The sequence below is a fragment of the Arvicanthis niloticus genome, chromosome 11 (genome assembly GCF_011762505.2).
Source record: "Arvicanthis niloticus isolate mArvNil1 chromosome 11, mArvNil1.pat.X, whole genome shotgun sequence".
Taxonomy (NCBI): Eukaryota; Metazoa; Chordata; class Mammalia; order Rodentia; family Muridae; genus Arvicanthis; species Arvicanthis niloticus.
In genome coordinates this window covers 56184764-56212364 of record NC_047668.1, presented here as the reverse complement: position 1 = coordinate 56212364, position 27601 = coordinate 56184764, and the positions used below count along the sequence as shown (strand labels likewise).

General features: G+C 45.4%; 1 protein-coding gene and 1 pseudogene across 3 annotated transcripts in view; one reads left to right on the top strand and one right to left on the bottom strand.

Moving 5' to 3' along the window:
* Efr3b (EFR3 homolog B) overlaps window positions 1-27601 on the top strand; it is a 77489-nt gene that overhangs the window by 15023 nt on the left and 34865 nt on the right. For 2 of the 3 annotated variants that reach the window (XM_076942224.1, XM_076942225.1), the window contains exons 2-3: window positions 22667-22743; window positions 23930-24057. In XM_076942224.1, coding sequence (XP_076798339.1) covers window positions 22667-22743; window positions 23930-24057 — 205 coding nt within the window. Of the gene's footprint in view, window positions 1-3866; window positions 3886-22666; window positions 22744-23929; window positions 24058-27601 lie in introns of those variants that run through there. The other variant, XM_034514218.2, reaches the window with a different exon arrangement.
* Window positions 25670-26271, bottom strand: LOC117717015 (peroxiredoxin-1 pseudogene; annotated as a pseudogene).

The window sequence follows — 27601 nt, the reverse complement described above, 5'->3', positions numbered from 1 at the left end:
TCATGCTAGTTGTCCAGGTTTATACTTATATCAGTGGCTACTTGGGGGTTGGGAGGGGCAGTAACTTTTGTACTCAGCTTATATAAATTTTACCAGAATTGTGTGTGTATGTGTGTGTGTGTGTGTGTGTGTGTGTGTGTGTATGAAATCTGCTTGTACCCTTACCACTGTCCCTGCTGAGGACCTAGCAATACCTATTATTTTGGGATATCGCCTATAAATGGAGGCTCAGAAACAGACACCCTCATATTCTTTGAATTTCTGGAAAAGCCCATCTCTAATTAAGAATGGCATTAAAGGGCCATTTTTAAAGAAATAAAATTTTTACCTGAATCAGATTAGCACTATGTCTACTGCTGCTTTTTCTGCAAGAGGCTAGAGGAATGATTGTTAGACCTGAGGCCTGTGGTCAGGGATGGACTGCCTTAACACCAGATGCACTCTTCACCAGGGGCTGATTCTAGGAGCCAGCCATTTTCCTGAGTAGTGAAGCTGGGGTGCTGAGAGCCCCACATGGCTGCTACTGGGGCACGAGGTGAGCCAGGCCTTCTCTAGAGAAGATCAGTATGAAGGAGGACCTCAGCTTCAACTGAGCCACAAGGGTTGGTCCTTGAATTATGGGTTGTTTTTTGGTTAAGCTACCTTGCAAGGGCAACTCTAGATGCCTGCTCCGAAGTAAGCAGCAAGCTTGAAGGAGGGGGGAGAGTAGCAGGACAAGGAGGAGGGAGTAAGGAGAGAAAAGATGGTGAAGCTAATGCCACACCCAGGAACTGTGATAAATGCATGCATAGGTCCTAGGCTTGATGGAAACACATGGGAGCTTCAGCAATGGCCAAGCCGATCATGGATGGTTTTCATTTACTTAAATGCTTTTTTTCCCATACTTTGTATAATGAGCATTTTAATGTCAGAGCATAAATATAATTAAAAGTATTTTTCATCACCAACAGCCTTATGGGTAGTTATCTAGAGTCTTCTAACTTATTATGCTTAAGAAGTAATTACACAAGGATTTGTGCAAGAACAAATCTATGTTGATAGGATTTAAACCTCAGTTGGATGTAGACATTGGTTGGAAAGGTGAACTTTTTAGGGGCTTGGAAATGTTGGGTCATTGGTTACACAGTTATAAAAATGCTTGTCAAATGCAAGATATTGAACTCTTAAAAATCTCTGTATCTTTTGAATGTTAATTATATCACAATAAATGTGTAGAAAACCCAGGAAAAGCAGAAAGCAGGCATGCAGACAATTATAAGGCTGTTCTGTGGTCCAGGCAGTGGGTGTGCTAGGAAATAGCCAAGAGTCTGTGCCAGGCTGTACCATGACTTTTACCCGTAGCCCAAGATGATCCCTGGCACCCTGGTCAAAGGGCTCATTGAGAGCTGTTGGGCAGAGCCCTTGATACAAGGCAACTTCCATACCGAGAAGCAAGCAGAGGAAGCTGAGCCGTACAAATCCAGCTCGCTGGCAGCTGGAACACTGATGGTACCGGCAGGGTACATGGGCAGAGAGCCCACAAGCAGAACCATCTGGGCAGAGGGTCTGCCTTGGGAGAACCGAGGTTGACATTGCTGCCTCTCAGGGGACCAGAAATGACAAGGCTCTAACATGCCTTCAGCAATGTGTCAGCCTAGCACAGGCATGGCTGAGCAGGGCCAGTTTGTGAGAAGGATTGATTTTTCCATTTTGTCCTTGGGGCTTTTGTGATGGGTTCAGCCTATGGTAATGCCATTCTAAGATTGCACAGCCGTTAATGGGTTTGCTGTTCATCTAATGTCTTAATAATGTGCTGGTTGGTGACATCTCTGCACAAAGACCTACGTCTCCATGGCTAAAAGATGAAGTTTTCTCTAATGATACATCAGAATGAATAAATGTCCCTGTCTCTCTTTCAGACCGTATATAAGTATAAAGACCCCACAGAGAGACATAAAGTTTTGGGATTGAATTCATCTGCCTCTCTTGCATCTGGGTGCCTTTGAAAATGTTATCTGCTTCATGTCTTATTTTCCTCATCTGTTAAATGGGACAACGAACTCCCCTCAATGGCATTGGGAGGGGTAAAGAAGAAGGCATTCAAATGGCACAACAGTTCCTGACATAGGTACTTACTCACTGCAATGATGAATGGTACACGGCGCTGATGGTAATAGAGAAGCCGCAGCACATTTTCCCATCAGCCACTCTGTTATGATGACAACGTTGCAGTAACAGGGCCCCCCTGTCTGCCCTTCACTACTTGGAGTGGGCAATGTCCGTTGAGGGACTTTGTTCCTCAGCCAGGTGCAACAGAATGCCATGTGCACCAGAGCTTCATTGAAAATGGGTCTTGGCACTACAAGGGCTTCTGCTTACTTTTAGTAGGACTCAACCTAGTATTCTGCATTTCTCCCCCCAGAATTCTCATTCAATTTTGCATTTTAAACGTGTCGCTTCTGAGATTTCCCTTTGGCACCGGGACCACCCTGAGCCCTGAATTCTTACATTTTATCTGCCCTGGGCAAGATGCCTGTTTTTATGTTCTGGCAACCCACACATGATGCAACAGACTCTCTGGTTATATATTTGGACAGCTGAATAATTGATCTCGGATTCTTAGCCTGTAAGAGTACGTGCCTCAAGTCTGTTAACCGTCTGTCCGTAGAGTTAAAGCACTTATACTTGCCCCCAATCGACTTGGCGCCGTGACAATGAGGCTTCCTCAGGTTTCTATATTTATCAACGTGTGTTCACTTGGAAACTGGAGGTGAGTAACCCTGCTTTTTATAGGCTGCCTGTTGACCACAATAGGAAACTGGATGTATTTTTAGGAAAGAGGAAAGCAGAAATGTGTTGTGCATTCTGAATCCTGATTTCTGGCTCTTAGCTCCCGACTTTAAACCAAGTCACCAGTGACGTCACTAACCTCTAGTGTTTGCCTGTGGCAGGCTTTTGGTGCTTCGAGCTCTTTAAGAGTAGAGTTATTCACTGGTACTCTTTCCCTCATAGCTCATGTGAACTGGGGGAAACGGACAGAGCATGGCTGTGTAGCAAGGTATCGGGATGAGTGACTCCCCACAAGACGCTTGGGCCATCTCACAAAGAGCTAGCTAGACACACAAGTATGGACTTTCTTAAACCTGATCTCTCATTTATTGGCATTCCTGGGGCTTAAGAAGCTCACAAAACACTTTCATAAATGTAACAGATTGCCTGTCCTGGTAAATACTGCTTATGAAGTGAGTGCCTATTACCAGTGCAATTATAGAGTAAAAACCCAGCTCTCCTGTGATCATCTGATACACAAGGCTACAAGAGAAGCTCGGGTCACAAGGCCACAAAGGTTGAAGCCAGAAGATGTTGGGACCTCTCAAGTCCACCCTGCCTTGTCAACTCCCAGGAGCCTTCATGGTTGCTTCTGGAGACAACCTGCAGTCCTGGGGACTCACAGCTGGCCAGTGATCGGTGTGCAGCTTGGAGAAACATGGCCTCCCTGGTCTTCAGAGCTGTCGTTACATCTGGGATTTGTGTGACTTTTTAGGGAGCTCCTCGAGCCACCAGTCACCACAGCTGAGATGACTTTTCTTCTCATTTTCTGGTTGTTCTTTACTTTGTCTCTTTGAAATTCCAATGTCACTCCTTCCTAAGAACTTCTGAGAGGTCGCCAGAGACTGTTTGATAGCCAGGCCCTGCAGAGTCGTCTCTTCCTTCCCTATTCCCACTGTCTCTTCCACTATGGTTTCCTGAGATGTCTCAAATAAGAGTGTGGACTTCTCTTCCTGAGGACCCAAGTTCAATTCCTGGCTCTCACAGCCAGTGACTCACAGTTACCTGAAAACTCCAGCTCCTGGGGGGAGGGGGAGAGGTCCAATACCTCTGGTCTCTGCTGGTGCTTACATTCAGGTAAGTGCACATATGCACACAGATATTAACACAGAATTTACAATAATAAACAAATAATTTAAAGAATGGTTTCACCAGGCAGTGGTTGAGCACACCTTTAATTCCAGGGATTAGGAGGCAGGGGCAAGTGGATCTCTGAATTCAAGGCCAGCCTGGTCTACAGAGAGAGTTCCAGGGCAGTCAGAGCTACACAGAGAAAAACCTTATCTCAAAAAAGAAAGAAAGAAAGAAAGAAAGAAAGAAAGAAAGAAAGAAAGAAAGAAAGAAAGGAAGGAAGGAAGGAAGGAAGGGGAAGAAAGGAAAAAAGGAAAAGAAAAGAAATATATATACTTTCCCCTCTCAACTAGGACATGGTGTCCTCTCCTCAGCTGTGTGATTGTAGGCCTCTGCTTCTTGCTTGGTCCAGATCATCCAGAAGAGACCAGTGCAATGCTTTGAGGGTCTTCTTGCAGTTTCCTGCCCTCCTCTGCCCTTAAATGCCTCCCCTAGAAGCTTTGCTCACTTCTCTCCATATGATGCTCCCTTTACCCCTTTGGCTTGCACATTACTAATGTCCCACCCCCAGTCTCCTCAGGGAATGTTTAAGCTAAAGCACCTCTGCCTTCTGAAGTCCTGCTGTTCGCTGGCTCCCGGACACAGCTCCAAGGCGACAGAAGAGTGTCTCCTATTTCTTTTCACCTCATCAGCATCTATGTACTTAATGCCTCTTGGGTGGTGTGCATGAGCACAGGAATACACAGAATAGCTTTTGTGTCACACGTCAGCTTCTTCCAATCAAAACTCCAGTAAGAACAGAGCTGAATGGCTAAAGAAAAGAGTCTTGTGTTTTTGACTGTGTGTGTGTGTGTGTGTGTGTGTAACTTTAGGAGTCCAAATCTTTGAACAGAAAAACACATTATCAAATTTTCAATGGTGGATGAGCTATAGAACATTTCTTTTTTTTTTTTGTTTTTGTTTTTGTTTTTGTTTTTTTGTTTTTTGTTTTTTGTTTTTCGAGACAGGGTTTCTCTGTATAGCCTTTGGCTGTCCTGGAACTCACTCTGAAGACCAGGCTGGCCTCGAACTCAGAAATCCGCCTGCCTCTGCCTCCCAAGTGCTGGGATTAAAGGCGTGCGCCACCACCGCCTGGCTTTATAGAGCATTTCCATTGGGGGAAGAAATACAACCAAAACTAATGCTCCAAATCAGAGATGTCTGAGGAGACTTACCAGAAAGACCCAAATGTCACATGTCTGCTGTTTAATACAGTAGCCATTGGTTATGTATGACTTTTTTTTTTTTAGTTCAAAATATCCTTTTTAAATTTAGTCTTTAATTGACACATAAAGGCATAGGATAGTACATATAAATGGGAGTACCATGTAATGTTTTCAATGTACAATGTTTAAATCGGGTTAAACTACCAGTTAAAATATTTATCATCCTTTGTTAAACTGTATGTCTATGTGTGTGCCTGTGTCTTCTTGTTTATATGTACACCACAAGCATGCAGTACCCTCAGAAGCCAAAAGAGGGCTTTGGGTGCCTTGGAACTGGAGTTACAGTTGGTTTTAAGCTGCTCAGTAGGGGTACTTGGAACTGAACTTGGTTTGTTCCTGTTCAAGAGCAGCAAGTGTTCTTAACCACAGAGCCATCTCCTCAACCCCCCGCCCCCCAAGTATTTGTCATTTCTTTATGGAGAAATTAGGAAACAAAACCAAAACTAATCTCACTGTGTAACTCTGGTAGCCTGGAACTTACTATATAGATGAGGCTGGCCTCACACTCACAGAGAGTGTCACAGAGAGGCCTGCCTTTGCCTCATCCCTTAGGTTGATAACATATACACATATTTCACTGTTACTACCCTGTTACAGCACCACACCAGGACCTCTTCCTCTGGTCTAACTGTAGCTTAGTACCAAGTGGTCTTCCTTTCTTGTCTCTGGCTATTGAACACAAACTTATGTACTTAAGGGGCAGAGTCTTTACTTCAGTTTAAGAAGCCACAAACCTTGACAAGATGCTACTATCTTCCTGTACGACCATCTACTGGGGGATTGAGTTAAAAAGATTGAAAGTTTGAGGCCAGACTGCGAAACTTAGCAAGAAAAATAAATAAATAAATAAATAAATAAATAATAGTAAAATAAAACTTAAAAACCCAAGAGACTGCCACACTGTATGGCCCACTCTAAGACCCTCCTCTTGTCCCCTTCATCAGTCGGCCACCTAGCTCCAGCCGTAGCCAACATTGTCACTGTGCTTGGGTCCTTATGGATCTTTCTATACTTGTAGTGTATTTTACCCACACATTTACATACGTGCCAGGTTTGTTGCACACACACCAGTGATATCATGTCAAGCATATCCTACAGCTTTCCTTTGAATTACCAGGATGTTTACAGAGCTGTAAGAAGCAGTACCTGCAGTTCGATGTCATTTGTTTCAGCCGCTACATGGATGTCCCCTGGTTAGACAGCCTAGTCCCCTCCTAGGGAGCATTCTATTGTTTCCAGATAAAGCCACCAAGGCCACTCCTGACCTGCTACTTTGGCAGGTGAGCAGAGACTGGTATGAAGACATGGGGTTGTCTAGGTATCCATACTGCCTTTGGTTCTCCTGTTCCGAGTTCTGGCCCAGGCAGAGTCCCAGAGACTACATAGGGTTAGCCCTGAGTCTGAGACACTTCCACAGAGCCAGCATTGCCTTGGTGGTAGGAAGCTGGCAGCTGTACCCTATTCTGATCTCTTGTCACTCTTCATGCTAAGAAGATAAAATCTAGATTCTATCAAATGGATGGTGATGAGGCCTGAAAATATGGAGACACTAAAAACAAAGATGGCGGGCACAGACAGTACTGCTGACGGCTGAGCCAATCACAGACTCCAGGAATATCCAGAATGCTTATGAATACCTTGTTTTGTTTTGTTTTTGAGACTGGGTCTTCTTATGTAACCCAGGCTGGCTCAAACTCATGGCGGTCCTCCTGCCTCAGCTACCTGCATGCTGGGATTGCAGATGTATTCCACCTTGTGTACCACCTTGCCTGACTGTCAAGGGTCTTGTTTTAAAGTTAGATTTGTCCAGTTAACTCAGTATTCTGGGGGCACAGGCATAAAAATTGGGGTTAGAGGCTCACATAGTGCAAACATTTGCGTATCGAGTGTTGACCTGTGAATAAAACACAGATCCATTATATATTGTGTACCAGGATCCTGTTTTAAATTTCATCATAGTATGATACTCTAGCAGTTGGCCTACTTCCCCTTTGAACATCCTCTGTCCTAATTCAATAATAGTCCGGCCCTACTGTAGATACAGTTAAGTGTGATAATGGTTTAGATATGAAATGTCCCTTTCAGAAGACTTGTGTATTAAAGGCTGAATCCCTAGTAGCTGTTGCTCTTTTGAGAGGTTCTAGAAACTTAGGAGGTTGGGTCTAGTTGGAGGAAGTTATCCCAGTCTCCTCCCCACCTCCTTCCTGGCTGCTGAGAAGTAAGGAGACTCTGCTACACTGTTCTGCCACCATAATGCTCTGCTACATCATAGGCCCAGAATCCACAGAGCCTGGAACTATGGATTGGCCCCTCTGAAATTGTGAGCCAAAATAAACCATCCCTTCCCCAGGTAGGGGTTTTTTTTGTTTTGTTTTGTTTTTGTTTTTTGTTGTTGTTGGTTTGTTTGTTTTGTTTTTTAAGAACTTTTTGCCGGGCAGTGGTGGCGCATGTCTTTAATCCCAGCACTTGGGAGGCAGCAGAGGCAGGCATATTTCTGAGTTCAAGGCCAGCCTGGTCTACAGAGTAAGTTCCAGGACAGCCAGGACTACACAGAGAAACCCTGTCTCGAAAAACCAAAAAAAAAAAAAAAAATTTTATTTTATGTATACAAGTACATTGTAGCTGTCTTCACACCAGACGAGGGCATCTGATTACTTTACAAGATGGTTGTAAGCCACCATGTAGGTGCTGGGAATTGAACTCAGGACCTCTGGAAGAATAGTCAGTGTTCCTAACTGCTAAGCCATCTTTCCAGCACCCCCAGGTAGTTTTTGTCAGATTTTTTACCACAGCAATGAAAAAGTCTAATACTCCTCCTTATCCCAAGCCTCACCCCTACCAGATATCTGAATCTATGGATGGTACTGAATTTTAAATAGCCTGTGTCTTATTCCTGTAATATGTTTAGTTTTATAATATGATAGGTTCAGTTTACAAATTATTCACAGTAATTTATAAACTTATAAATTTATTGACAGATTAATGACAACAAGAAACTAAAACAACTCTAATTGGTGGGCTTAAAGCCTTTAAGAACCATCATTAAGAATGGGATTTGAAAAAATTAAAGTTATAATAATCACGTACTGTGGACGTTGCCAGCACTGCTACCTTTGCACTTTGGGTCCATTTTCAAATAAAATACGGTTTAGTGGAACACAAGCGTTGCAATATTGTAGCAGTCAGTCTGATAACCAGGATGTCTACCCTGTGAGTATCTGGATGATAGCGTATACAATTTGGATATGCTGGGCAAAGAGGACATTCACATTCTTGCCTGGGTGGACTGAGACGCCATGAGATTTCATTATGCTACTTGGAATAGCATGCAATTCAGAACTTAGAAGCTTTTATTTCTGACGTTTTCCATTTAATCTCTTTGTACCAAGTTGGGCCTTGGATAACAGACTTCAGAAGAAGAAACCATAGACAGCCAGGGACTGTTCTATGCAGTCCTTTCTTATTAAACGTCTCCCCTAGGAATTTCCCCATGGTGTCCCCTTGTCTTCAAAATGATGCCAGTGAAGTTTGCTCTTAAATTATTTATTCAAACACATTTCAGCCATCTGGCCAAGTTTCATTGGGAATGCCTTTGTTGGCAGACATCACAGTGAAAGTATGTCCTGTGCCTATGTTTAGTGGGAACCTGCAAAATAGATTACTGATGCTGGAAGCCTCTCCATTGTTCTCCCTGAAGATTACTAGGTAGTTTCCAGACTCTGGCCACAAATCACTTTGTGTCTCATGCCTGTTTTTCAAACCTCATGTGGCACTCTGTTGATATGAGAGTATCAATATTGCCGTTCTGGGCTGGTGAGATGGCCCAGTGAGTAAAGGCACTTGCTATGTATGCAAAGCTTGGAGACTTTAGTTCAACTCCTGGGGCTCACATGGTGAAGGAGAGAACTGACCTCCACTTGTGTGTCCCTGCTCACATGCACAATAGAAATAAATACAATAAATTAAAAAGAATTTAACCTACTGGATCTTTTAATACATACACACAGCCATTCGTCAGGAGTGGGATGAGTTCTAATCCAACCCTCAGGACCAGTGAGTGTGGCTAACACACCCTTAGAAATGGAGAGTCAACCATTTTTCTCAGTAGCCTCAAGATTTCATCTTTTCTCTCTCTGTGCTGTCTGCAGGGTTTGGCCCTCTGGGCTTTCCGTCCTGTTCCCACCCAGGCTCTGACTCCCATCTGTAACACGCTTCTAAACTTCAAATCCGTCCAGCTGGGTTTCTCTTCTGAGAGCCCATGAGTTACTTCCCTCAGTATCCCTCAGGCTCGAGGTTATCTTCTGCTCCTCCCTCCTTACCCCAACAAGTGAAGTGCCTCCTGCCCCCAGATCCTCTCCTGCTACAGTGGGGGCCTGTCCTGCACCTGAAGACCCAATTCAGATGCTTGAGTCTTATTCCTGCTTAAACCCATGGTCTCTGAAAATCCAACCTCAGGAAATGATCTAGAAAAAATGAGAACAGCTGTAACATGCATAGATTCTTTCCAACATTACTTTTTCAACCTCGCATGGAAATATAAACAAGATGCATGTCAAAGAATTTGGAAAAGAAGCAGTAATTCTTGTGGGTCTCCCTGGAGTTTGAAGCACTCATTCAAAATGCTACCTTGACAACAGGAAAATGTGGGATGAAGCCTATGTCTGGAACTGAACTGTAGGAGTTACTCTGAGCGCCTCCTGCAGACAAGGAAGCTAACAGAGAGGTTGAGTGATACAGCTGATGGCACATGAATTCATCCTGGTTTGGTGAATTCCAGTGCATGCATTTCCAATGTAGTACACACCATTCTTAGATTGTGGTCTTGCTTTTGTTTCAGACAAGGTCTTACTATGCAGCCTTGGCTCGAACTCAGAGATCTGTTTACCTCTGCCTCCTGAGTGCTGAGATTAAAGGCATGCACATTTGTCTGTCTGTCTGTCTATTTGATTCATATGAGTGTTTTGCCTGCATGTATGTATGTGTACTGAGTGTATGCCTGATGCCTGCAAAGGCCAGACAAGAGTATATGATGCCCTGGAACCGGAGTTAGAGATGCTTGTAAACCACCATGTGGGTGCTAGGAATTGAACCTGGATCCTCTGCAGGAGCAATTGGGACTCCTAACTTCTGAGCCACCTCTCAGCCTGTAAACTCTTCTTATATGTAGTGAAAAACCTTGAAGAAAGTATTCTTTCCTTAGTTCTTCCCTCCCTCCTTCTCTTTCTTTCTGAAAGACAGATCTTGCCATATAACCTAACAACTTCTCACTATATGGTCTAGGCTGCCTTGAATTCAATATCCCCTGCCTCTGTCTCCAGTGTACGGGGACCAAATTGCATCACCATGCCTGGATTGAAGATAATTCTTTAGAAATGGCCTTCTATGAATATCATTTAAGATTTTCGGACGTTTTAGTGAGTGTTCACTCTGCATTAAGACCTTAGGATTGTGAGTCTGCAAGGATTCCCAAGCAAGCTTCTTTTCCTGGGACATTTGCCCATGTGACCTTTGCACAGCAGCCTTTCTTGCCTGGATGAGCCCTTCCTCCTCTTCACTGCTAGGCCCATACCGTTCAAGGCTGTGACTGACTTCTGCTTCCCCTGAAAGCCACCCAGCCAGAGGAGCTCACACCCTCCGAGGACACTATAACACAGGGCACTTTCCCAGACAGCATTAGCACGCCCACCACTACGTTTTATTTCTGATTGGATCTAATAGTCACGGGGGGGGGGGGAGGGGAGCACAAAGGCCATTCATGTGTCATTACTGCTTTATACCCCCCAAGTTGCCCCTGTCACTGTGGGGATCTTGGTTCCCTCAGTATACTGGCAAATCGTCTTCCTCCCTCCACTAGTGGCTAACCTAGTGGGAGGCTGGTTGTCACTCAGAGGGGAAGGCAGGTGCAGTGTGATGTGAGGTTGTGCTCTTGGACCCCTGTGTGTGCTTGAGGCTTCTATCCATATCCAGTCTTCTTGACGGCTCCCATCTCTACCAGGGGAAACGTCTTTGCCTTAATTATTACGTTAAATTTAAAAAATTATTTAGAAATATAGGTTACCAAGTTGTTGCAAAGAAACACATAGGAAAGTCCCATGTATCCTTCACACAGCATCTTCTGATGGTGACATGATGTGATGCTATGGTTCAGTATCAATACGAAGGACATTGGTCCTATCCACAAAGCTGATTGCAGTTTCATCCGTTATAGATAACTTGATATTTTGTTTCACTTTTGGAGTGGGTACAAGACAGGGTTTCTCTGTGTAGCCCAGCCTGACTGGAACTCACTCTGTAGACTGGGCTGGCCTCAAACTCACAGAGATCCCTCTGTCCCTGCCTCCCAAGCGTGCACCACAACACCCAGCTTGTTTTACTTCGTACATCTATTTATTGTGTGTATGGGAGTCTGTGGGTGCGTGGAAACATGCTACAAAATGCAGTGTAATCAGAGGACAACTGATGAGAATTGGTTTTCTCCTTCCACCATGTGGGTTGTGGGAATCAAATCAGGGCATCAGACTCAATGGCAAGCACCTTTACCCACTGAGCCATCTCACTGGTCTTATGGGCAACTTTTTAAAAAAAACATTCCATCCCAGAATTTGGCCATTTCTACTTACCCACTTTCTCCATACTTGCCTGATATACTCTTTCTCCCTTTGGGTCTTTATATGCACAATTGCACCCCCCCCCCACACACACACCCAATTCCTTGCTTGTGGGATCTTGGGCCAATGAATTAACCCTTCTGGGCTTTGGTTTCGCATCTGAAGAGTGGTAATAACAGTCTCATGGGATTTTTAGTTTTTAACGCAAAATGCTCAAGTTAAACACATAAAGTAATACACACTTAGGGGCTGAAGAGAGGACTTAGTGGTTAAATGTACATACTACTCTTGCAGAGGACCCAAGTTCAGTTCCTAGCACTTATGGTGGGTGGCTCACACAGCCTGTAACTCCAGCTCTGAAAGATCTGATTTCCATTTCTGGCCTCTATGGACACTTGTATTCATGTGTACCTGCATGTGTGTGGAGACATAAACACACATGCATACACAGAATTAAAAAAATGAAACATTCAGGAAATGTGATTTTCTTCTACCCTCTCCTCCCGTGAATGCTGCTCTTTTTCTCACAATACAGTGGAAATTCTTCTCTTAAGTAACATTCAAAATTACTCTACCCGCTCCAGTCTCCTCAGCAACCCCATCTATGTGTGCATAACATTTAATGTGTATGAACCTGCCTGTGTTTCATACTCCTTTTGAATATATTCATATTTCTATTTTTTACCTAGCAACAATATGAGGTATTTGCAGGAGAGACCTCCAATCTTTCATTTCTACAAGTCAGCATATTGGAGGAGAGCCCGGCTTTGCCACCATCTGGAATACAAAGATAATTTTACCAACCTCAGAAACTGTAAAGATTCACTGAAAGAAAGCAGAGTGTCCAGCACGGATGAGTTCGAAACACGCCGGCGGTGGCTGCTGGCCATGGTCACCACCTTCCACTGGTGTTTCCCCACAGAGCTTTGCCCTTGGACATCTGAGAGGGGATGGGTGTCTGGGTCTGAGATAGGCTTTCTTAACAGCTCTGTGTGCTTCACATACTGTGCCGGCTGGTTTTATGTCAACTTGACACAGGTTGAAGTCATCTGAGAAAAGGGAACTTCAATTAAGAAAATAGATCGGGTTGTAGGCAAGCCTGTAGGGCATTCTCTTAATTAGTGATTGATGGGGGAGGGCCCAGCCCATTGTGGGTGGTGTTCTATGAGAAAGTAGGGTGAGCAAACCACAAGTAGCAAGCCAGTAAGCTGCACCCCTCCATAGCGCCTGCATCAGCTCCTGCCTTCAGATTCCCCAGCCCTGTTTGAGTTCCTGCCCTGACTTCCTTTGATGATGAGCAGTGATGTGGAAGTGTAAGCCAGTTAAGACCCTTTTCTCCCCAAGTTGCTTTTTGGTCATGGTGTTTCATCACAGTAACCATAATTAAGACACACTCCAAGCATAAAATATAGAGTGGCTAGAGAGATGGCTCAGTAGCTAAGAGCACTTGTTGCTCTTTCAGAGGACCTGGGTTTGGTTCCCAGCATCCACATGGTAAGGTAGCTCACAGTGATTCTAATTTCAGTTTCAAGGGACTCTGTGCCCTCTTCTGAACTTCATAAGCACCAGGCAAACTTTTGGTGCACATACATACATGCAAGCAAAACACCCATACACATAGAATTAATACATCTTCTTGTTGTTGTTGCTGTTGTTGTTGAGACAGGGTTTCTCTGTGTAGCTCTGGCTGTCCTGTCAGAAACTCACTCTGTAGACCAGGCTGACCTCAAACTCAGAGATCTGCCTGCTAGGTGCTGGGATTCAAGTCATGGGCCACCACTGCCTGGCTGAATATAAATAAATAAACAAATAAACAAATAAATAAATAAAACAAAATTAAAGACAAAATCTGTAGTGGCCAGTTATGTTCTGCTATTTCATTTGCCTCTATCCTGACATCTTCCAAACTGGGGGAAAAAAACTGTGTGTGCATGTATGTGCATGTGTGTGCACGTGTGTGCATGTGTGTGCATGTGCAGCTGGAGGCCAGAGGTTGCTACTGGGTTTATTCTGAGGCAGAGTCTCAGAACCGGTTCTCTCACTGAACCTGGAGTCCAGTTGGCTGTACTGGCTGGATAGCAAGCTCCAGGAATCTGCCCCTTCTACTCTGGGGTTACAGACATAGGATACAACTCTCAGCTTTTGAGTTGTTGCAGGGGATCCTAATTCAGCGCGTGGCAAGCACTCTGTTGACTGTGACTTCTCCCCCACCCTAGAAATGTTAATAATAATTGCTTGTGTTGGGCTCTGGACGGAAGCTGAGAAAACTTACTTCAGAGACAAAAGCCTAAAAATGAAAGCTTTATTTCCTGCTCGAACAGGGAGGCAGCCAGTTCGGGATCTGGTCTGAGTCCCCAAAGGGAGATTATACAACATCTTTATAGGACAGGAACACAAAGCAAGGGGAGCAGGGTGGGCTGTTACATTGACCAATCATATTTTGACACAAGAGCAAGGAAGTTGACATTCATGACTTGACATCATCTGGGTCACCTGGTTTCAGGGTTTGAGTCGGCTTTTGCAGTCAGGTCCCTTCCTGGACTCTGGCCCAGAATTTAGAATGATAAGGGAACAAAGGACTGGGCAGGCTGCAGGTAGTTAATTAAGACAAACAATACATTTATTATATGAGTGCCCTCATTTACATAACTGGATGACAGCATCTTTCCTCTTTACACCCTTCCCTGATTAACACACAAACACGAAACATCTGAGAAGCAGGATAGAAATTGGTTCCAAGACCTGAGAAACATGAACTCCGTTTTGACCGTCTCAGCAAGATGGAGCTTGTTCCTGCGGTGGCTGGATGCAGGCATCCAGTGTCCCCTAACACTTGAAACTGGGGGTGTAACCAAGTTGATAGAATGCTTGACTGGCATGCTTGGAGCCCCTATCATATATACCCATGGCCCACCCATCCAGTACTGCATAAACCTTGCTTAGGATACTGCGTGCCTATAATCCAAGCATTTGGGAGGTAGAAGGAAGAGGACCAGAAATTCAGAGCCATCCTTAGCTACATGAGCCCAGCCTGGGCTAAAGATGCTGCTGCGGATGGTGGTGGTGATGGTGACAGAAAAATGACTCAGTGACCAAGGGTACTTGTACTTACAGAGGACCCAGGTTTGGTTCCCAGCACCCACACAGTGGCCTCGTGACCTTCTGTAATTCCAGTTCCTGGGATTCTGGCCTCTGTAAGCACCAGGTACACATGTGTGCATGCAGGCAAAACACTCATACACAAAAATAAATCTAAATAATAATCGGTTGTCACAGTGCCGCATGGTTGGTGGTACCGGTGATGAAGGCTGTGGTAAACTGAGTGTTTATTTTGTGGCAGGAACAATTAAGAGTTTTGCTTGTTTCAGGATAGTCTATGCTAAAACCCCAAGAAACAGATTTCCTCAGTCCCATTTCACTGCTGCATAGACCAAGGCACACTTGGCTTAGATATCTTGCCTCAGGCTATATACCTGTTAGAGCTGAGACTGAGGTTCAAAAACCAAGCTATCAGGTCCCTGGACATGGTGAGATAAATATTTCCTACTGTCTGTGGTCCCATGAGTCAGCCAATCGGAAGAGATTCTGTTTGGTTTTATTTGTTATCTGTTTGGAGCGCGGTACTAAAATCCTCGGGGGAAGCCCACAGGTAGTAAAGAATTGAAGTCCCGACATTAAATCAATCAGACACGTTTCTTTTCAAACTCCTGTTCTCAATTAAGGTGGCAATCAGATTAGCTGAGAGAGTCGGCTGGAAAGTGGTGAGCATCTTGGAGGCTCTGGAGCGTGAAAGGTCAGCCTGCTACTGCCAGCTCCTGGATCATCTGCCTCCCCGGAGAGAATTCAGCTGCCACAGAATTCTTTTTTCAGTGGGGACTGTCTAAAAATCATTTCCTGACTCCTTCCCCAGGTTCATTTTCACCTGAATCTTCTCTTATCCTTCTCCATCTAGAATCTTCCAGGGTGAGAGAAAGATGCTGGCGCCCGCCGTTGTGCCCCGCCCCCCACAACTGTACACCAGCAGCCACACGATACCATCAATGTCCTAATCGCCAACTGAGCAGATCCAGGTTGTGCCCCTGTGGCTCCCTGGCTTTAATTACCCGGGGCAAATGGCTGCCTCGCTCTGAGCAGTGAGAAATCAGGAGCAAGAGGAATGATTAAATAAATCGGCATCTGGTCAAAAGACTGAATAATAAGCAGCCATTAAAGTTCCCGGAAAGAATATGTAGTGCGAAGGTCTAGGCATTTCTGACACAAGAAGAGAGTAAGCTTTGACAGTGCCCCGCAGGACCCGACTTTCATGTATGTATTTTAAACACGTGTGAAAACATAGAAACAGACAGAGAGCAAACGCCCACAATGTCCATCATGATCTCTGAGCAATGTGATTACAGTGTCTCCAAGAGCTTGGTGTCTTTTTAAAATAGAAACAAGGGACAGAGAGATTATGGATAAGGGAACTTAACCAAGTTTCTCCTCCCTGGTTAGCGGCTTGAGTTCCATTGCGTGTTCTACCTCTAAGGAGCCAGTTCAAGTCCTGCCTCTTTAGGTGCTTTTCTGAGTTGATCCAAATCTGATATCTTCAGTTTGATGGACCCCCTTGGACTCACTGGGACGCACCAGCAACTATGGGAGGGGGTTCTTCTCTAACCCAACTAAAGGGCACGATCCTTGATGGGAGCCCGTGTTTATATTTAACTTCCTCCTCCTGGCCACATGGTCCAGCCAGCACTGTACAGGGGCTGGACTTTAAGCAGTGTCCTTTGAGCAGGCAGCTGGGTACTCATGGGACGGACTGCATGGGGTGACCCGCCTTTCTCTGTGAACTTTGTCCCATTTCCTCCAATTCATCTAAAAAGGCCGTCTGTGCCATTTAGCCCTGGGTTAGACTTTATTGTGAATTGTTTTGTTGTTTTTTAAATTCCCTTTGCTTTGGTAGGGACAACCAAGTCTAGCCCTTGTTTTTACAGGGAGATTATAGAAGAAAATAAATATGGGCTATTTTGAGTAAAAAGGTTTTACTGTGTGTGTGTGTGTGTGTGTGTGTGTGTGTGTGTGTGAATGGGGATAATGGTGCTGATGTTTTTAAGACAGAAAATGAGAGCCGAGAGGAGGGGACTTCCTTGGGTCTCATGCTGATCAAAGGCAGGCAAAGAAGACACACTCATGTTAGTTGCCCCTCTGGGGCTGCTGTGCTCAGGATACTGTACAGAGGTCAAGGTTGCAGGACACAAGACCTGGGCAATTTACAGTTTCTTTAGAGGAAGAAAAGATGAATCACTGAAATAACAGCCTGAACTCTGCCTGGGAGGCTCAGTGCAAAGTATGCATTCGCACAGGCTCCAGCTGGCAGAGAGAGGCGTTAGGGATGGAGGTCCAGCCTGTGCCAGGCCCTGAGTCAGGGTGCGTATTGCTGCTGGTCACCACCCACACTAGCTTGTACCCTGGATCCCTGTCACCTCATTTGCTGCATGTTCCACCCTCTGTTCCTTTTAGGACTTCCTATTATAATAGGAAGCCTGTTCTCTGCCATGGGCCTGAGTCTTCTGAGACAGAGAATTAAAGAAGCACCTACAGTGGAGGATGGCTGAAGGACGGGGTGACCCCCGCCGTGAATGGGCTTCCCTGGTCAAATGCTAAGTGCAAGGGTTGAGATTTTGATGCAGAAATGGAGCCACACTAACTCTTCAACTGGAAAATAAACTAAACCAGAGTAACCTCAATGCTCCATCAGAAATAGACGAAAAGAAGATGACTGGCCAATGGCTGGACTGACAGGATAGAGCCAAGCATCCAGGCTTCGAACCCAGCGTCAAAGAACAATACAGAGTGAGCCTGGGGATTAGTTGAACATGCATTTCAGTTGTAATAATGAGAGGAGTAGGGATCCTCCTGGCAAAGACATCCATATGCTCAGGTCCTGCCTCTCTATCTTACCCGGTCATAACAGGTTCTGTATGAAATACTTATAAAATACATGGCCTAGTGTTTAGCCCAGAGTAGTTGGTAAGCCCTGAGGTTTGTTGGGTATTAAAGATAAGCCTAAGAGAATCAGAGGCAGTGAGGCAAGAAGACAAGAAATCCAAAGGAGACTGACTGACTCTCTTGCATCTTGGAAGACCTGCAGGTCGTATGGACTGGGAAGAAGGTGTCACCAGAGGAGGCCTAGATTTTGAAAAGTGTGCAGTGTTTAGAGTTGGGACTTTTGTTTTCATCTTGCACTTGCCATAGGCGGCTCTGGCCAAAAGGACAGGTTGGTCAGGAATGCAGGGTGGGGGCAGCCAGGAGAAAAGGCTACAGTGGACAGAAGCTGGCAAGGCTGGCAATGCCAGCAGAGCAGATGATGTTGCCAGCAACCTGGGCTGTTCACCATCAGATCCAGAACAGCCAGAGCCGGGCTCGTGCTCTCACCGTAGCTGCACACCAGGCCCTCCTCAACAGGAAAGGATCATCTGGTGAGATAGCTCAGGCCATGCAGAGGCCAGCAAGGCAGGGAGAAGGCCAGGGTGTGTGACATGGGCTGGCAGGAGAATCCAGACCTCTGGCTCCCCATCTCCAGCATGTCTGCTTCATGCCCTTGAGAAAGGAGCTCAGTGCCCCCCCCTCAACCCCACCACACACCATGGGTGGGAAAAACATTTCTGTCAGGGAATCGTCTATGTGCATGTCCTGTGAGGAGCCCTTGCATCTGGCCTGATGAGTCCTAGGGGAGGAGGGATGAGAGGGGGCCAGGACAGTCTGGTCATGTTTAGTTTTCAAGTTGTCAGGTGCTACTGAAGCCTTTTTTAACTGGATATTCTGTTAACTTTTTGTTAATCATTTGAGTTTTGATTATCTGGTGATAGAACAGGAAGTTGGCCAGGCCACTTTTTCTTCATTTTCCTTAATATAGGTATGAAAAGAATTTTAGGTGATTGAGATCTTGGTACCTGAAGAGCATCTTTTAGGAAGTTGCCTCTGGTGAATGGAGACTGCGTCTGCCAGATACAATCTCCAGAGAGTGAGAGATGACCCTGGTAGAGAGCAATTCTCTCCCAGAAATAAAATGGCTCAGAATTAAAAGGTACATTACAGGCAAGTGGCTGACAGTTAATCTCCACGTGCTCCTATGTGCAAACATTAAGAATCAATGCTCTCAAGAGCAAGATTAAAGGAACATAGACAAGCCTATTGAATTCTCCTTCTGATGACTGTTTTCAGTTGCTTCTTAATGCGTTCCTTGGTTTTTCCTGGCAGGGTTATGTCTCCTTTAAATTTACCTGCTCTGAATCTGGTAGAAAACTCAGTGTAGGCTTCCCAGCACTTCCTGTACGTGCTTTGGCTTCCAGAAGCCAGGCCTTATCCCAGAATCCCCAGCTCTTCGCCGTATCTCTGGATTGCCCAGGAAGTATGGATCTATATATCTGCTCTATGGCTGAGATTCCAGAAAAATCTCTCTAGCTTCTGGTTATGATTGTTTGCTTTCTAAAAGGAAACAGATAATAAGATGATGATGCATCCTGGACTGCGTATCCTGGTGTTGGGCTGCACTGAGCCACACAGCTCTGTAGTTATCAATATGGTGAACAACTTACAGCGGACAAAACTTTGACTTTTTTCTGAGCTTTTCCTCCCTCCTAAACCAGGTTGTTCTTTTCACATCCCCACCTTATTTTAAACCCTGCAAAGATTTAAAAAACAAACAAAACTGCAGCACCCAACAGAACAGAATGGGCTTCAGACACCTGTGAGCTGGTTTCTTCATAAACACCCTAACACCCAAATGTCTAGAAGGTTCTACAGTATGGGATTATGTCTTGCCTTTCAGTCTTTAAAACAAAACGAAAACCTGCACATTGCAGAAGACTGCTTCTTAGAGACCAACAGCTTTTGAATTCAAAAGCTTCATTAGATCCCTTAGATGAGATTTTAGTTTTCAAGGGTTGTCAATGAGATTGACCGGAGACCCGTGTTAGCTTCTGCCAAACAAGGCTCCAGTGTCTGGGTTTGGAAGGCCTGAGGAAAGAGGGCAAGAAATAAGGAAGGAAAGAAAGGTGATATGCTTTATGGAAATGTGGTGGAGGTCACAGGCTCTGTTCTTTGTTTCTCCCTCCCCAGCTCCACCCCCAGCAGCAGGACCACCTCCTGCTGTGCTGTAGTATGGCTTCAGTGATGCCCCAGGACTATAGCCCATTCTAGATGCCACCCACTAACCACCTCTGTTTTCTCCAGTTCTGTGAGGTACTACAGTGTTTGGGGTTTTGTTTGTATAAGAACCCCACATTCTTACCCCGTACCCTCTTGCTTCTATGAGGTACCCACGTCTTGCTGGGTCTGCCCTCCCTGTTCTGTCTTGACAAGTGACTCAGCTCAGACCTTTGTCCTCACAGTCTTGCGTGGCTCACCCACACAGCAGCTCCCTGCCAGACATCCCCCTGCCATCCTGCATATCTCACCAGGGTGGGTCCTAACTCTCACCTGCCACTCAGATGACTCAAGTGACTCTCAACGCCTGTGTACAACAGCCCTCTGCCTGGTCTTTGTGTCTTTTCTTCTAGGAGGTTGAAGGAAAAAGATGAGGTGTCTCTTGGGGTCCCCTAAGTGGGAATCATTACCATATATCTATGAAGTATTGTGGATAAATTAGTTACACAAGGTCATACACCAAGAAACCAGAAGAGCTGGGCTTTCAACCCAGGCCTCTCTGACTGAGTCTAAATCACTAACCACCATGCTCTGACACTTTGCAGAGCAGCTAACAACAGGAGCATCAGCGTTGCCAGATGATGGGCAGACATGCAGTGTCTCCGGCTCCACACCATGCTCATGTACTCTCTCCCGATGCATCGGGACCCCATCTCTTCGCACCCTCCATCCCCAAGTGTGCTTTTAGTTTTCCTAGCTTGGTAACTATGTGACCCACCCAGCCCTAGTACAGTGGTTAAGCTATGGTCTTTGAAGCTAGATTTCGAGGGTCCAAATCCTGGTTGGCCATATGTTATCACTGTGCATCTCTAGGCAGGTCATTTAACTTCTTCATGCCTCGGTTTACTTATCTGTAAAATAGGAATAAATTTAGTGCCCATTTACTCCATGGAGTTGTTCCAGGAATCTAACAAGTTGATATATGTCCTACATGGGCACCTGGAGAAAGTGTCCAAAAAGCTGAGCCAGACGGATAACAGTGTAGCCTATAGCCTTGAACCCTGGGCTTTGAGGGCCAAGAGAGGAAATGTATCTCTTTGGGATTTATTCAATTGTAAGAAATAATTCTGGGTGCCAATGAGATGCCCTAAATGCTTTCTCACAGAAAGAAGCTCGGAGGAGCCAGGGGAAGCCAGGACAAACCCAGGAAATGTCTGGTGGCCAGAGGAGCCTGAGGTGGAGGGAGCTGAGGCCACAAGGCTTCCTTGTGGGGCAGGGTGGGACTAGCAGACCAGTTCCCCGGTACCCTGCCCCTGGCTGCCCTGCACTTCTTCATGTCCTCATCTATTCCCACATACCCACATCAGCCCGGGCTCCGAAACCATGGCTGTCTCCTCCTCTTGGCTGGGTGCCACCAACTCCAGACCAAGCTCCCTCCCATCTTCACCACTGGCCCCATTTAGAGTTCTTTGTGTGGTGATGGAATTCCCACTAAAGCAGTTCATTCTTTTCTCAGTGACCCCTCATCTTCCCAGCGAACATTTGCATTTCAAGAAAAGAGCATGTACAAACAGCACTCATCTATAATTGGCAAATGGAGGGGGCACACTTGGTTTTCTTTTGGGGACGGACTTTCCCAGGCTCGGATGGGGCCCCTCTGTGAAAGATCTTCCCGTCCACTTTCTGCCCACCCCCCACTCCCAGCACAAAGGAGCTGGGATGTGGCAGGGGAAGGGCAGCCCGGGAAGAAGGCTAAAGAGGACAGTTTCCAGAAGTTTCTATTTCCTTGATTCATTACGTTTCTAATGCTGGACCTAGAAGGATTTTTTTTTTAAACCAGTTTTATTGTTGATTTCCAAACACCATCATTTCTCAGCCTCAGAGATCCTGAAGAGAGTCATTTGGGGCTTCTTGATGAAATAAAGGTAGCTTTGTAAAACCCTGCTACATTGTTTTTAGTTTTTCCATTCCCCCCTGACTGACAAAGCCCTTGACCAGGAAAGGGCTGGGAGGAAGAACCAGCCCAGCTCTCCAATGCAGCTTCAAATACCTCAGACAAGGAACTTAAAGAAGCATTTTCTGTCCATAGTTAATGATCCTGTCCTTCTGTCATAGCGTTGGGACCATTCTGAAGTGGGAGTGGCACGGGAAAGGACCCTAGAGGAAACTGAGGCTCGGGAAATAGGGATTTGGGAGGGCAGGCAGAGCCCTCATCCTGAACATGGCCTTCGTCTTCCCAGGACATTCTAGACCAACAGTTCTCACTCTGTGGGTCATGACCCCTTTAGGGGTCAAATGACCCTCTCATAAGGGTCACACGTCAGACATCCTACATATCAGAAATTTGTATTACGATTCATAACAGTGGCAAAATTACAGTTGTGAAGTAGCAATGACAATAATTTTATGGTTGGGGGTCACCACAACACGAAGGACTGTACTAAAGGGTCACAACATCAGGAAGGCTTTATAGTCTGATCTCGGAAAATTATGGGGTTGGGGGTAGGTGTATAAATGGTAGGGTGGTAGCAGTGCCTGGCCTCTCCCGTGAGGTCTAACCCTCCAGGTGTTCTTCTGAGGCCTGGCTTCTTCCTCTGAATGTCCCACTCTGCCCAATCTCTGAACTAGGCCACTGTCTTGGCACATGGGAATTATCAGGAGACCTCTACCCTGGGAAGAACAAGGCCCTGGCCCTTCACCAGTTTCTCTCCTCATAGGTCCTGGATCCCTGGTCTTTGCGGCCTTATAGCAAGGCTTCACACCTAGGTCTTTCTTTTCCCATTCTAGGTGTATGCGGCTGCTGCGGCGCCCTTCGTCCCAGGTACAAGAGGCTGGTGGACAATATCTTCCCTGAAGATCCTGAGGTGGGTCACATTAAGAGCTACGTGGGCTGCTGACTGGGGAAGGTCTTTGGGCACTGACTCTTCATGTCCCTGGGAATGGTGAGAGGCTCTGTCAGTTGGCCCTTCTGAAATTTGACCCCTCTGAAGGCTAGGTGTGCAGGAGGCTGTTAGGAATGTGAATGAGACATCTTTCTCACTCCTGTCTCAGCCGCTCACTCTCCTGAGGGAAATGTTTTCCTACCGATTAGTGAAAGCGTGCCCCTGTCTAGCCTTTGGCTCTGGCTCTCCCTGGCATCTGTCAGGTGTCTGGCTCTGCTTCTCTCTGTGTCACACTGTCTTATGCATTGAGGTCTGACGATGTCAGGATTTGATGCAGTTGCCTTGCTGTTTGAGAATTACTAACTTCTTCTGGATGGGCATCTGGAGGATCCCATTTCTATTATCCTCTGGAGAATTTCCTAGAAGCTGAAGAATCACCTTCTTTATGTCTTGGTGGTAACTATCCATATATACCTTAATTCTGAATTCCTTTTTAAAAATACTTATTTATTTATTTTCTGTATATGAATATGCTACAAGCTGTTTTCAGACACACCAGAAGAGGGCGTCAGATCTCATTACAGATGATTATGAGCCACTATGTGGTTGCTGGGAATTGAACTCAGGACCTCTGAAAGAGCAGTCAGTGCTCTTAACCACTGAGCCATCTCTCCAGCCCCCTCTGAATTACTTTTAATGATGCCTCATCCTTCATCCACACACTCATGTATGTCTCTACACCCACACAGGCATATGCATGAATGCATACACACACACACACACACACATAAAAACCTATCTATGTGTATGTGGTGTATGTGTGTGCATGCATGTGTGCAGCTGCTCTTGTCGGCACATGCATGTGTGGAGGCCAGAAACTGACTACTTTTAGTACCTCTCTCTGTCACACTTAACTGTTATTTTTGAGACAAGTCTCTCAAGGATCCTAGAGCTTGCTGTTGTGGTTAAACTAGGGACAGTAAACCTCATATATGTTTGAGTTTTCCTAGCTTGGTGACTATGTGACCCACCTAGCCCTGGAGCAGTGGTTAAACCATGGTCTCTCAAGCTAGGCTTTGAGGGACCAGTTGAATTGATCTTTGTTCCAGACTTGAGCCTTTCCATTAGAGTGGAGCCATGGTGATATTGAGCTGTCTGTCTTCTACAGGATGGTCTGGTGAAGACCAACATGGAGAAACTAACCTTCTATGCCCTCTCAGCACCAGAAAAGCTGGATCGAATTGGTGCCTACCTCTCAGAGAGGCTCATCAGAGACGTGGGTCGCCATCGATATGGGTAAGTCATATCGGGAGGAACAAGATGGCTTTTTAGAAATTACATTATATTTTTAGGGTAAGACAGTGTAACAATATTTCAAAAAAGAAAAAAAAGGTATTGGGTATGTTAGACTGAGTAAAATGAGATTGGGACCAAGCAGGGCAGGGTTCACTCTCCTGAGGCAGGTAAACTTGGATTGCTCTATGCAGGTTTGGGAAGAAGGTATGCCAGCCCAGTAGGAGTAGCCGTTTGGCATCCATAGAGTTGCTGTGTGTCCACACAGAAAAACTTAGACAGCCAGTCTGACTCAAAATGTGTAGTTATTCTCTCCCCTTACTGACTGAAAAAGTGAGATAGAGCCATCTGCGTTCTGAGAAGGAAAGGTTGGAGTAGTCACTCCACTAAAAACACACTTCAGAGAGGCTGAGAATTTGGCACAGTTGCTAAAAGGTCCAGCATGCTAGAACCCTTGGGTTGAATCTCTAAAGCCCCCCATAAACTGCCACAGTGGAGCATACCTGTGATCCTAGCACCAGGAGGTAGAGGCGGGAAGATCGAATGTTTGAGATCATCCTTGGTATTATAACAAGGCTAGCCTAGGAAAGCTGAGGGCCCATCTCAAAACGAGACAAACATTCACTTTAAAATTTTAAATATCTTGCTGTTGAAAGAGAAACCATCAGAATTTTAAAACCTGAAAATCAAAGATAAATATAATATCATCAACAAATAAGGCAAAGGGTTCAAGATCACAGGTTAGTAATATCGAATAAATCGTCTGGGGGAGTCAGGAGAGGGGCAGCTGGGGGAAAGATTACAAAGAGTCCACTCTGAGAGCGGGGGTCACCTGTATGGCATTCACCAGACTTACAGCTCATGCCTAAACCACTGGACAAGCCTATCACATTGACTTTTCTCTAAAAGTAAATATTCAAGTATTAACCAGGAAATGGTGTCAAAAAAGAGGCATTTTCAGGCTTTCCTGGAAAAAGAACAAATTAGTTGAAATTTTCCCAGTCATGAAGTATGTGTCTAGATCTTCAAAACCACATCTGCTCTTTGTCCTTTCTGACCATCACTTCTCAAGGAACCCATCTTATTCCTCTACCTTGTTTACAGAGACTTTTTTGCAGTGTTTTCTGTTTGTTGGTTTTGTTTTGCTTCCCCCCCCCCTCAGAATTCACATTTAATAAATACTTTAAAAAAGTGGTGGCGCACGCCTTTAATCCCAGCACTTGGGAGGCAGAGGCAGGTGGATTTCTGAGTTCGAGGCCAGCCTGGTCTACAGAGTGAGTTCCAGGACAGCCAAGGCTACACAGAGAAACCCTGTCTCAAAAAAAACAAAAAACAAAACAAAAAAGGAAGGAAGGAAGGAAGGAAGGAAGGAAGGAAGGAAGGAAGGAAGAAAGAAAGAAAGAAAGAAAGAATGAATGAATGAATGAATTAACAGGCTTCTGTGACTGATGAAAGATGATCTGCCCAAAGCACAGCTCTACCAATAGTGGAAGAAAGGCCGACCACGCCCGGCCCTGTGGAAAGTCTTATCTGGAACCACACCACAGCAAGTGTTTAAGCATGAGTACTGTACAAGAGATTTTCTTCTTTCTGCTCAATGCTGAAAGTCCAGTGCTCACTTCTGCATAGAGAACTACTCTTTGCTCTTATGAACATCAGGCTTGATGGTACCACTGCCAGATTTCCAGGCAGCTGGGCACACTTCACCATGTTTGTCAGTGAACTGGAAGGCCTGGACTAGTCTCAGAATCTCATCCACAGAGCGGCCAACAGGAAGATCATTTATTGTTATCTGGCGAAGGGTACCTTTACCATCAATAATAAAGAGGCCCCTAAAAGAAATACCTCCATCAGCCTTTAAGACTCCATAATCCTGAGCTATGGTGCGCTTGGGATCTGATATCAAGGGCCTGTTCATGGGTCCCACTCCTCCTTGTTTCTTGGGTGTGTTAATCCATGCCAGATGACAGAAGCGAGAATCCACAGAAGCTCCAATCACTTGGCAGTTGTGTTTCTTAAATTCTTCTGCTCTATCACTGAAAGCAACGTTCTCTGTGGGACACACACACAAGTAAAGTCAAGAGGGTAAAAGAAGAACACAACATGTTTTCCTCTGTATTCGCTTAGGCTGATATCTTTGAATTGTCCATCTGGCATAACAGCTATGGCTTTGAAGTTGGGAGCAGGATATCCAATGTTTGCATTTCCTGAAGACATCTTGCTCTCAGCAGGGTCAAGCCACAGGTCTCACAGACAGAAACAACTGTGAGAATGCAGGAAGAGGCCGCCCTGGTTTTGCTCAGGTTGCCCCAGCTGTCTTCAAACCTGTGATGTGGCTGAGGATGGCCTCGAACTCTTGATCCTCTTGCCCCCACCTCACAGGTACTGGAACACAGTGTGGGGCACCATGCCTAGTGTGTAGCACTTCTTATAACAATGACACACTACACGTGGCTTAAGCATCTGGCAAGAGAAAAACCCAGTAAGTTATGATTTGTATCATTTGATAAAATGATAGGACACAACAGAAATGGTGTTTATAAGATCCCTATCCAATGATATTAAAAATAGGAAAAATGGGAAATATGTGCACATATGAAGTATTAAAGGTCATCTTTGAATAAGAAACAACAAATCTCAGTGGCTAGAAGTGCCAAATGCTGATGCATTCAGAGTGTTTGCTCTGTGACTAGCACAGCGGGGGGTGGGAGTGGGGGAGTTGTGTGTTTCATTGTGTTGTCTCTGTTCCCTAAACACTGACTTTTGAGCATGTGTTACCTCCGTGGACTTCAGTGCATACTGTGCTTGCTGCTGCCTTGCCATCACCACACAATCCATAGGCTAAATAGCTCTCTAACTCTGAGAAGCTCGCGTAGTGTTCTAATGGGGCAGAGGGCGGAGTACAAGATGGACAGCCGCCATCCCTAATCCTGTGGACCCTACTCGACCCGAGTCTTTCCATTCTCCACTCTCCTCTGCTTTTTGCATTTTTTATTTTTATTTTATTGGGGGTGGGGTGAGAAGGGGAACAGAATTTCATGTATCCAAGGCTAGCTTCCAACTCACTACAGCGAAGAGTGAGCTTGAACTTCTAAACCCTCCTCTGCTCTCACTTCTCCCATGTTGGGGTTGCAGGGATGCCCCACCATCCCAGGATTTTGTGGTTTTGGAGACCAAACCCAGGGCATCATACGTGCTAGGCCAATGGGAGCTACATCCCCAGGCCTGTTCCTGCCTTTCTTTTGGTTCAGCCTTTTAACTGTTAGATCAGATGACAATAGAGACTTGTCTTCCCACTGTTTATCTTCTGTTTGGTTTTCCCAGGCTAATGCCGTTAGACATGCTCTTCAACCCCAAGACTAGATGCTCTTATAGAGTCGTCTCCAGGCTCCTCAACTTCCAGGGTCTACCACCCCCATGTCCTCCACCCACCATACCTATTATATAGCCAATACAGGCAGACTGGCTGAGCAGTCCTAAGGTTGAGAAATCAAGGACCATCAGTAATGTTGGGGTGGGGGAGAAGGGTTAGGATCAAATCGTGGCT